General features: G+C 38.9%; 1 protein-coding gene across 2 annotated transcripts; it reads right to left on the minus strand.

Moving 5' to 3' along the window:
* Positions 1–1999: 1999 nt before the first annotated feature.
* On the minus strand, positions 2000–7266 carry isl1a (ISL LIM homeobox 1a). 2 transcript variants are annotated; one of them, XM_015023713.1, is made up of 6 exons: positions 7065–7266; positions 6606–6795; positions 5641–5900; positions 4556–4839; positions 4040–4207; positions 2000–3138 (listed from the first exon to the last, which is right to left on the minus strand). In XM_015023713.1, the coding sequence occupies exons 1-6, from the start codon at positions 7090–7092 to the stop codon at positions 3022–3024; spliced, it is 1047 nt and encodes a 348-aa protein (XP_014879199.1). In that variant the 5' UTR covers positions 7093–7266; the 3' UTR covers positions 2000–3021. The 2 variants fall into 2 exon arrangements, with proteins under 2 accessions (XP_014879199.1, XP_014879198.1); XM_015023712.1 differs by having other exon boundaries at positions 4556–4842; positions 7065–7265.
* Between the last annotated feature and the right edge of the window lie 3859 nt (positions 7267–11125).

Consider the following 11125-nt stretch of genomic DNA (forward strand, 5'->3'; position numbering starts at 1 on the left):
AGAATATAAATGTGCTCAGCTAAAATTAAAGAACTCCCCCCCGGCCCCTCACCCACCTTCTTCTCATGTATACCTGCAACATCAGTTTGGGCGTGATTTCATTCATGACATAAAGAATAGCAGCTGGACATATTTAATATTGTTTTCTCTTTCCTTGCTTTTTTAACTGTACATGAGTCAAATGTCAATACAATATAATTAGCTACATTTGAGCTTAACTATTTTTTTTTGTCTATTTTATGGTATTTGCTTGTTTTTTTCTTGTCTACAGTATGCTTAATATTTCACACAGATGAAGGAGACAGGAGATTTTGATGTAGTATCCTTTTCAATTCAAAAATAAATAAATAAATAAATAAATAAATAAATAAAAGATTGTACTAAACTACAGGTGTACTACATACAACTGAGTTAACTGAAAGACAGGTAATAAGTCTAAGTCTAAATCTTATATGCTTCAATTATATTATTCTGATACTAAATTATGTTTACACTTAAACATTTAAGCATAATTGACTGCAGGGACAAGGCTTCAAAGCAGATTCTTCCTCCAGCATCCCTTATCCCTTATCCCTCTAGGTCTGCAAATCCTCACTGATAACACACACAATGTTTTTTTTTTTGTTTGTTTGTTTTTTGTTTTCCCCATCACCACTCAGTTTTCAAGAACATTGATCGACCAGTAGGTGTTCTTTTTATAGCTAGTCATATCTGTTCTCCAGCATAAGGTGCTCCACAGCAGGGTATGTGTACTGTAAAATACCATAGCATCGTATCCAGGCCTGGAGTTAAATCTGAGGTAACCTCTGGAAGCCCTAAATCCTCCTTCATAGTTCAGGTCCCTGTGGAGTTGTTTGATCTTATGTTTGTATCTGCTCAAAAAGCAACCTCTGGTGGCCATGTGAATTATGACCTAAATCAAGCTCAATTTACCAAGTTTCACCAAAGAAAACGACATTTCACAAGGAGACAGTGATGATGTCATACAACTTTAGCACAGATATTTTTTTCTTTTCATACTAAAATATCATTTTTTTCTACAATCACAGTTATGCCCTTTGAACAAAGATTCAGACAGCTCAGGTGAAACTAAGTTTGAGGTGTAAAAAAATTCTCTGAGGTGATGTGTAGGTGAGGTAAAGTGAATTTTAATGGCTAAGTGAGAAGATTTTGTCCCAACATAGATATTAGACCAGATGAATAATTACTGAAACAACTCAGCATCTGTTTGTTTATGGATTTCTGGATGGTCTGCTTTTCATCTTTCTTGCAAGCTTTCACACACCGTGTTAACTTCTACAAAAGGAAACTAAGTCTTTTAAATATGTTGCATTAAGTGGTTATATAACCAATTTCTTGATTTAACAAGAGTTAAATGTTTTGCATATTTTTAACAATACCACATTAGAAATTGAAAGAAACTAATTATAAATGTGATCAAATCTGAAAACAAAGATGAATACATTAAATCAGGTGTCTTTGTAGCTTCTGGCATTCATCTGAACACTAAGCTCTGAGTGTAGATCAAAGGACAGCATGGAAATGTTCAGATCAACATTAAACAGAGTAACAGAGCTGGACTTACAAGTCATGACACTCTCCATTAAGCCTCACTTCCTCCACCTTTTACTAATTATCTCTAACTGTTAAGTAGAAGTGTTTGAAGCTCATTATGAGCTGATTAATTAGATTAGAATGAAAACCTTGTCAGGGACATGGTTATAAAGGACACATGATAAATTAGTGTTGTGTGTTCTTTTTCCTTTTCTTTTCTTTTTTTTTTTTTTTTTACCATAGACCGTTTTTAGACTTGCATCCCTTGCTTGCGCAAAATAATTTCCTTTAAATAGTAAAAAGGTTAAAATGTTAATAAAATGGTGGCTCTCAGTAATGTGGTGCTGCATTTTTCTGCCTGTGTGCCTTTTTTTTTGTTTGTTTTGTTTGTTTTTTTATTGTTTTTTTTTTTTTTTGTTTGTTTTGTTTGTTTTTTTATTGTTTTTTTTTTTTTTACTAGATTTTTTATTTTAATAGGTGACAAAAAAGAGCCTAATCCTTGGTATAAAACATCGGAGAACTACGTCTGATGTGAGCTCGGTCACATCAGAACCGCAGGCCTAAGAACACTTGCACTCTGAAAGGCGTGTATATGGGGATAGAATGTTTATGAAAGACGACGTGTTGTGCTGTAAAACGAAAGTTCGAAATGATGGTAAGAAAAAAAAATGCAAGTTTGTTTGTCGTTCTCTCGTCAACATTACACCTGATAACTAACTAAATAAGACGCTTTCCTTATTATAGGCTACGTAAATAGAAAACTCAATAAAAGTCTTCTTTTTGTCATGATATTAAATATTTTAAAGAATAAATAAAAACTAAAATGTAAACTAAAGTCCAAAGACCAAACTGCATATTTCTTTTTGTTTCTTTTTACTTCAGTTACGAAAGTTACACAAAAGGTGGCAAATTTGTCGGCAATAAATAATAAATAATTCTGTTGCACGGGAACAAACGATACAATTTCTTGCAGAGAACTGACTGAATAATTTACATGTCTTTGGGAAAATAAAAATTGCCTATTCTTGGACGGACACTATAGGCTAACGCACAAATGTCCCACAACGTTTGTGGCAAACTAGAGGTATACCTTGTTTAAAATGCCTCAGGCTTTGGGTCATAAAGGAAATCAGTCAAATGAAGAAATCAGACGGATCCAAAAGATCTCTTCGCCTATATGGTGTGGGTGAAGCGGTTTAAAAAAAACAACAACATCGTTTTCTATTCAAAGTTGAACATATCGAAAGTAGGCCTACGTGAATTAGATTGCGCTTCCTGTCAGAGGTCCGCTTCCTTTTCTCTTTCTCCTTTTGGCAACTGAAAGCAGGCAGCACCGCTCATCATGTCCGTCCGTCTGCACTCCGTGTTAAAGTTAGGGTGGTGTAAATCCCATGATTGTCTTCACAGTGTCAAAGTACACCCAGTCAGGAGGAATGGGATGGTCGGGGCTGTGTGTTCAGCCAGTCCTCAGGCTTCGATGGGGCTGGAGACCATGCTGTTTGGCGTGTCGGGAAGCTGGGAGGACATGGATGCTACCTCGCTGCCTGTCGAATTCGAACCTGGCCCTCCCTCTGAGAAGCTGACCTGGAGGAAGCATCAGGCAGCGATTAGACAGAGCAGAGCGGACCGTGTTCAGAATTTTGTCTGTACTGAAAATAGCGCAAAACTAAACTCACTTAGAATGGGAGAGAAAATCTAAAGACGTTTCAATTTCCTCAACAGTTTTAGGATCACAATTTTCCAAAGCAAATACCCACGTTTTTCCGTGAGCCAAAAATAGATTACTTAATTCCCACTTCATCAAAAGTACAACAAAATTATCTGAAGTGAAAAAATGTGAAAACCCACGAGTGACCAACCAGTGATTTTTTTTTTTTCCCATTCTACATATTCCAGCTGCTGTTCGGACCCTTTTCAAATAATTCCAATAGAAACATGACACAAAAATCAACAGAAATTGAATAAAGGAAGCCATCACTAGTGTCTCAATTTCAGCTGCATCACTAAACGGTCAATTAAATGTACAGAAAGAGGCCGGCACAGCTCATATTCCAAGCAGGAAACTAAAGCCGCCTCGGAGGTTGCCGACAATCATCTGGCTGTAGGAGTATAATGCAGACTATATTAAACAAAATCTCATTTGGATGCCCTCTTTGCTACAACCGCTTTTTTGGCTGCATGAGTTAAAAGTAAAAAAGTAAAATGTTAGAACGCGGAGGAGTGATCAGATGTGAGCAAACAGGTTACAGCGATGCCAACAACTGCAGGAACAAATGGCAAACAATAGGCTTGAATTGTCAAGTTGCAATTTAATGAGCAATATGTTCTTTCATAAAATTGTTAAATTCGAAATTCAAAAACACAACAGAAGAAGAGGAACCCCTGTAGGTCAATATTAAAATGCAAAAAGTTGAAGGCCAAAATAAGCGACCTAGATTTTAAACCTTTCAGAGATCGTTCTATTAGTGAACAGAAAACGACGAACCAGTTGTTGGAAGGCCGGCTGGTCTATGTCGCTTTGCAGGGCGAAGTCGCTGAGGACCTTCCAGGGCGGCTGGTAGCTCTGCACCTCCACCGGGTTGGCCTGGATGCCGCCGTCGTGTCGCTCCGGACTGGCCGCAACCATCGGGGTGCCCGTCATTCCCTGGATGTTCTGCATGGAGGGGTCATGGTCAGCGCTCACACATATCTACAGCATCATCTCAAGGGTATGCGTTCGAGGGTACGTGTGTCTGAGGAAAGGAGTGGAAGGGTGCGGGGAGGGGTGGGTGCGTACATTCGTGCGTGCTGTCAATTACTAGAAACAAGCTGAACACAAACTGATGAAGTTAAGAACTTCTTGAATGAATCAGTTTTACCACTTGGTGTTGATTAACTTATCAGAATGCACTGGGATTAAACATACTGGCATTCTTGATGCAGGAGAAGACAAACGATTTCCTTTGGGAGTTTACAGCATTTTTAAGACATTCAGGTGCCAGCAACAGGTCGGCGCTCTCACCGTCTTGTCGTTGGGTTGTTGCTGTTGCAGCTGCTTCATCAGCAGACTTTTCTTCTTGTCCTTGCACCGCTTGTTCTGGAACCAGACGCGGATCACTCGCGGGCTGAGGCCAGTCATCTCGACCAGTTGCTCCTTCATCAGGGCGTCGGGCCTCGGGTTGGCGTTGTAACAGGTCCGCAGCGTATGCAGCTGCTTCTCGTTCAGCACCGTCCGGACTCGGGTGGTCTTCTCTGGCTGTTTGTGGACATGAGGTCTGAGTGCAGGCTGCCGCGCTGAAATTGGCTCTGCTGTTTGGAAACATTGAGTAGAGAGCGTAAAAATTAGATTTAGCTGATCGGTCTGATGAACATCCAGAAACTTTCGGGTTTGTCGACGGATTTAGCAGTGCTTAACCTTCTCCTGCAAATTGAGTTTCAGTTCATATTTTGCCATTTATTTAGCAAATAAATTAGATTGTTTGACAATCTGTGTTTGTTGTTTTAAAAAATACATATTTTTCTTTTCTTTTTCTTGTTGTTTTTTTAGTTCAACCCCAATATTTTTTCTTAGAATAAATATCCACTAGGTAGACAACATGTCTGTATTTTTCGGGTCCATGGCCAAAAAATTAAAGTCTCGAATGCACATCAACAACCCAGATAAAATATGGACCCACAGCCACATAGGATTGCCGTCCTCCCCCAGCTGTGATAACTTTGCAGCCTATTTCGGACAGCAGCATCTGCTTTATCTAATCTAGCCACCCTGATCTGGTCAGACGGTGGTTTGCATAAAGAAACAGACCTACAGACACTGCGCACCACAAGAACACACCCACTTGTCTGTGAAAGAATCAGGAGCAGCTTCACGGTGATTGAAGGACCCTTAACCCATCTTACAATGCATAGGCTATACATCAAACTTGGACAGCGTGAATGAGACACTTCCCCCGTGCCCTCCTAAAACACACACACAGACACGCGCACACTTAGTTTTTTTTTTTTTGTTGTTGTGTGCTTGTTTTCTAAGGAACGCAATGCAGACAAAAATAATAGCTCAGATCAGGATGATATCCCCTCTGTGGGGATATACTCTCGGGACTCTACCTGCCATCTGGAGCGGTCTGGCCGGATGCAGGGGACTGAGCGGATCTCCACTGCCGAGGCTGGCCCGTTCCACCACATCATGGTCAGCGCGGCAGAACAACCCGTCTTCCCGCAGAGCGAACTCATCTCCCGGGATAAGCTGCCTGCTGCAGGCCACGCAGCGGAAACACTCGATGTGGTAGACTTTGGAGCGAGCCCTCATGACGAAGTCATTCTTACTGAAGCCGATATTGCATTTAGCGCATTTAATCCCGTATAACCTGCGGGGCAACCACACACATTCACACGTATTCAACAAAAAATCAAAATAGGAAAATTATAGTCTAGGTGGATTTTTTTTTTTTTTCAAATAGTTTTAATATAATAATAATAATAATAATAATAATAAATTAATTTTTATTATTACTACTACTAATGGCAATTGTGATATCAACAATATTAGGCCTATTCGTTTAAATGAGGCATGTATATATATATATATATATATATATATATATATATATATATATAATGTGTGTGTGTGTGTGTGTGCGTGTGTGTGTGTGGTCACACGGGTAATTTTATTTTGTCATCTGCACATGTTTTTAACACCGGCGCCTTAATAAATTCCCATTTGACCCAAGCGGTTTTGAGCTGATCTGTTCGTTGCTTATCAACGGTTGCTTATTTATTTTTATTTTTTTATCTTATTTTTTAGTCTTTTGAAGTGCATCTTCCAAAGCTTAAGATGAAGAATTAGTTGAGGGTGCACTTTGTAAGTTGTTCAACAAGTTTTTTGTAGCACCGCACAATATCTTAATATGAACCCGGTGAAACCAGAACTCCACGCGATGCAAAGTCACTCCGAATAATCTCTGATGGATCTTGTAAAATATTGAAAACAACACAATAATTCCAATCGCCGAGCTGCTCCAGTTCTTGTCGCATCAGAGGCGTCCCATCCCATCCCATCCCGGCCGTCCTACCTGATGTAGTCCCGTTTACAATAAGTCTTTCCATCCCTGACGAAGCAAGTGCATGACTCGTCCAGGTACTGACTGCACTCCGCGCACTTGAGACAAGCGGCATGCCACTCCAGGTCCGGAGATACCCGTAAGATGTACTGGTCGTGGATCTGGTTCCCGCAGCCCACGCAAAGAGACACCAGTCGCTTCTCTGAAAGAAGAGCCCCAGAATGGGATACATATCAAACGCTGATCTATTATTATTATTATTATTATTATTATTATTATTATTATTATTATTATGTGGTGAAATGATTTTTATGAATTAACCTGGATTAGGCCACAATTGTTTTTATAATTTTATTAAAACTAACGACTGTAACAGGGCTAAGAAAAAGTCTTAAGATATGACAGCACAGCTCCAAAGTCCTAATTTAAGTGATATCAGTATCGCATCCCAAACCAAAACAAGTGTCTTACTTTTCGGAGGATCCCCCATGTCTCCCATATCGAAAAAGAAAGGCGATGAAAAGTCCACTTTCACAGCGGGCTGCGGCGCCTGGAAGCCTGGATTTGTGCTCCGTTGCCGGGCCAGGAGCGTTGGTGTCCAGCCTCAGCGACGAAGTGTGTGTATGGTTCCCACCGGTGCGTGTGTGTGTGTGTGTGTGTGTGTGTGTGTGTGTGGAGCTCTGATCCTGGCAAGCGGCTGGGCTGACGTAGGACATCAGCACGTCATATGCATGAGTAGCGGATTGGCTCTGCATACCCTGTCCGGTACAGACACGAACGCCCACACACGCACGCGCCAACCCCGACCCCCCCCCCCCTCCCCCCCGTCCCTCGCACACACACACACACACGCACGCACACACACACACGTAGGCCTACTGCTGCTAAATAGGTTATCCAGCTTTACTTTGCTCTTTTATGACTTGTACTAAATTAGATTTTTGTCAGTTGTTTGCCGCACAAAAAGACAAATTTTATTGCTTTAATATATGACCTATTTAAGGAACACTTGGGCTACTTTAATCTTTACATTTTCTTTCTAAATGACTGTCATCGGTAAATTAACGACAAGACAGAACGTGTCATGTATGAACGTAGTCATACATGACACGACATATGCTGATATGGAGTTTTTGTAGGCACATCACAATAACATATTCAGAATGTCTTTAAATGCATGCAACCAATGTTGCCTAAGTATTTCATGTTAACTGCGGATACGCAGAAATCTATCAGATGCAGCTATTCTATTAATGAACCGCAACTTTTTCCAACTTCTTCAAAAGACTTTCCAAATACTCAGTAATTCATTGCAAGAACCAAAGGAGAACTGTGTGGCAGCGGTTCGACTACACATTCAGCACAATGAAAGAAACTCACTAAAGCATGGAGATTTGAGGTTTTTCAGCAGAAAGCTTGGAAAGTCCTGGCTTGGGCAGCCAGGCCAGAGCTGGGCAGCTAAGCAGCTGCAGCTCTGACACACGCCAATACGCCCTCTGGTGTCTGGGAGCTACCTATGCGGTTAGCGAACCCTCTGTACCTCTGCAGCATACTCTACCTCGGATTTGGAACAAGACACTGGTTTTATACGTGAGATAATGCAGATCGAAAATACTATGCCGTAGCTATTGCGTTATGAAATGAACGTATACGACTCCATATTTTATTTTATTTTATTTTATTTTATTTTATTTTATTTACCATATTGTGTATATGTTAACACAATGTGGTTAAAAAAACACACAGTTTGATAATATTGTGGTCTATTAGTTTTAAAACCAGGGCTGTTGCAATTAAATAATCGGCATTGGAATTTGAAGACAGTCGCTGCTACATGGAAGTGATGGTTTGATATTACATTTATTGGATGCTCTGATGTTCATATACCCTCAAATGGTTACCATATGAAACGTTACAAAACGTAACTTTTTAACGGTATTTTTGTATGGATCCCAGACGTTTTATACACCGTATTAATTATGTAAGCTAAACCTATTTTCATACCGCCAATAAAATAAGAATTAGCTACATCCTTCGTATGTAGTTCAATAAATAAATACAGTTCACCAATAAGTGTCATTACGCTTCTTTTTAAGCTTATGTACTACTCATTTCATAGAAGAAATCAAATCACCCTTCATTTGTATAAACAAGTCACACTGTGAGTCAAAATAAAAACTACTATGGGTTTTTAAAAATGTATTGTGTTATCAAGTGATTAATTACGATTAATTAATTATGAATGCTTTTGTTTCCTACTGTTACATCCTGTTTAGTGTGGAATATATCGTGTTTTTTCTACACTACAGATTAGCTCTGAATAATTTTAGAGTAAAAATAGATCATATTTCTGTCTTCATGCATAAATCCCTGGATCCTACGGTGTGCGTTTTTTTTGTATTTCTTTGTATCTTTTCTTTTTAACACAAACCGCATGTAAACTTCTATATATTACCAACTCATATTTGTTTAAAACGTTAAGATTCAAAAGAAGTTTGAAAGATATGGTAAGAGGTAAGAAGTATACATTAAAAAAAAAGAAATCAACCAGATTACAGCTCCTAACATCATGAACATAATTAAATTAAGTCTATTTAGATCTAATGACAATTTTTGACTTCTCTTCACATATACCTATTTAGATCATGTTAGATCTAAAGGTAGTCCTTCATTTTCAGTCTTTGGGCTGTCCCAGATTCAACATATTTTTCTTATATCAACAATGCTGTCTCAGTTTCTTTGTTTATTGATTTGACATTCTTTCTTAATGTAATTAAGGATTCCAGAGAGATGAAGCGGCAGATCAATGAAGAGTTGTGTCTACAAGATGACTGCAGCTGTAACACCATATTCATTCAAGGACCCATGTGATATCACAGGAAGAAGTGCACACATGAAACCGAGAGCAAGGATGTTGTATGATAAAGCTGTTTATTCAGTACTTGTGTTCCAGTGTATCCATATGTAAGATCATCAGCAATGTGTCCAACAATTGGGGAATGAGAGAAAAGAAATCCTAGTGAGAAAATAATATATTTAGATATTTTTAAAATATGCTGTATTTTTCTGAAATACATTTTAGTATGTTAAGTGAATATACTTAAGTTTTTATTAAAAATATAAAATAAATATATTTTTAAAAACATGCTTCAAATACTCTTTAAAAATGTATTTTGGTATATTTTCTAGAAGTATATTTTTTCTAACATATACTTTAAGTTCTAATTAAATATATTACTAAAATTATACTTTGGACAAGCCAATTTGAAAATATGCTTTGAATGTATTTTAAATGTACATTTAAAATATATATATATATTACAAATATATATAAACAATACTTTTATGAAATTATACTTTTGGTAATATTTTTAAATAGGTTCTGTGATGTATATTTTAGTAAACCTTACTAAATCTCAAAATAAATACATTGCAATAATATTTGTAAGTAAATAGTGTCTAAGTATATTTCAGTGAAACGCTTTCAGTGTTTATATAATGCTGCTTTATGCTAACTGAGTATGCCGTTTTATGTGCCATGCCTTCATAATCTTTAACTATGTTGTTAATATGGCAACAAAAAAAAAAAAACAATCCTTACAGTGGAACTTACTGTAACATTGCTTAACAATGAATGGTCCTTAACACCATCCATTGTTAACACCATTCATAAAGGGACCTAACAGCCTGTAACAAGCGCCCGGAACCCCATATTCCTGGAGAACTCCCCACAGGGCTCCCCGAGGGACATGTTTTAACGCCTTCTCCAAGTCTACAAAACACATGTGGACCGGTTGGGCAAACTCCCACACACCCTCCAGGAACCTGCTGAGAGTGGAAAACTGGTCCAGAGTTCCACGACCAGGACGCAAACCACACTCTTCCTGAATCCGAGGTTCAACTATCCGACCAACCCTCCTCTCCAGAACCCCTGAATAGACCTTGCCATGGAGGTCTATTCATGGCAAGGTCATGCCATGACATTAAGTGTATGACCCCTCTGTAATTAGAGCACACCCTCCGATCCCCCTTTTTGAACAGGGAGACCACCACCCCAGTCTGCCAGTCCCCCAACTTCCCCTGATGTCCATGCAATATGGACATCGGGGGATGTCCATAGTGCATCAGAGTCGCGTTAACCAGCACAACCCTACAACATCTAGAACCTTGAGGAACTCTGGGCGAATCTCATCCACCCTCGGGGTAGTGTTGTAGTCAAGACCACCTAACCCGAGACCAAGACCAAAGCGTATCGAGATCGAGACAAAACCAAGACTTTTATGATCCGAGACCAAGTCAGGACCAAGTCAATGGGAGGGCAAGACCGAGTCAAGACCAAGACTGGCAACCCGTGCTACATGACACAAAAAGATGTGAAATATGATAAAAGTTGTTTCTTAAATTGATCTGAAACATTCACATTCCCATAAAAACATCTAGATATTAAATACTTAGAGCTGAAGCAAATTTGACCCATATCATTATCAATTCAAACTCTTCTTCATTCTGCTTTGCTTCCATCTCTGTGCCAC

Source organism: Poecilia latipinna, unplaced genomic scaffold (assembly GCF_001443285.1).
Source record: "Poecilia latipinna isolate Pla-1442-1.1 unplaced genomic scaffold, P_latipinna-1.0 Scaffold3394, whole genome shotgun sequence".
Classification (NCBI taxonomy): domain Eukaryota; kingdom Metazoa; phylum Chordata; class Actinopteri; order Cyprinodontiformes; family Poeciliidae; genus Poecilia; species Poecilia latipinna.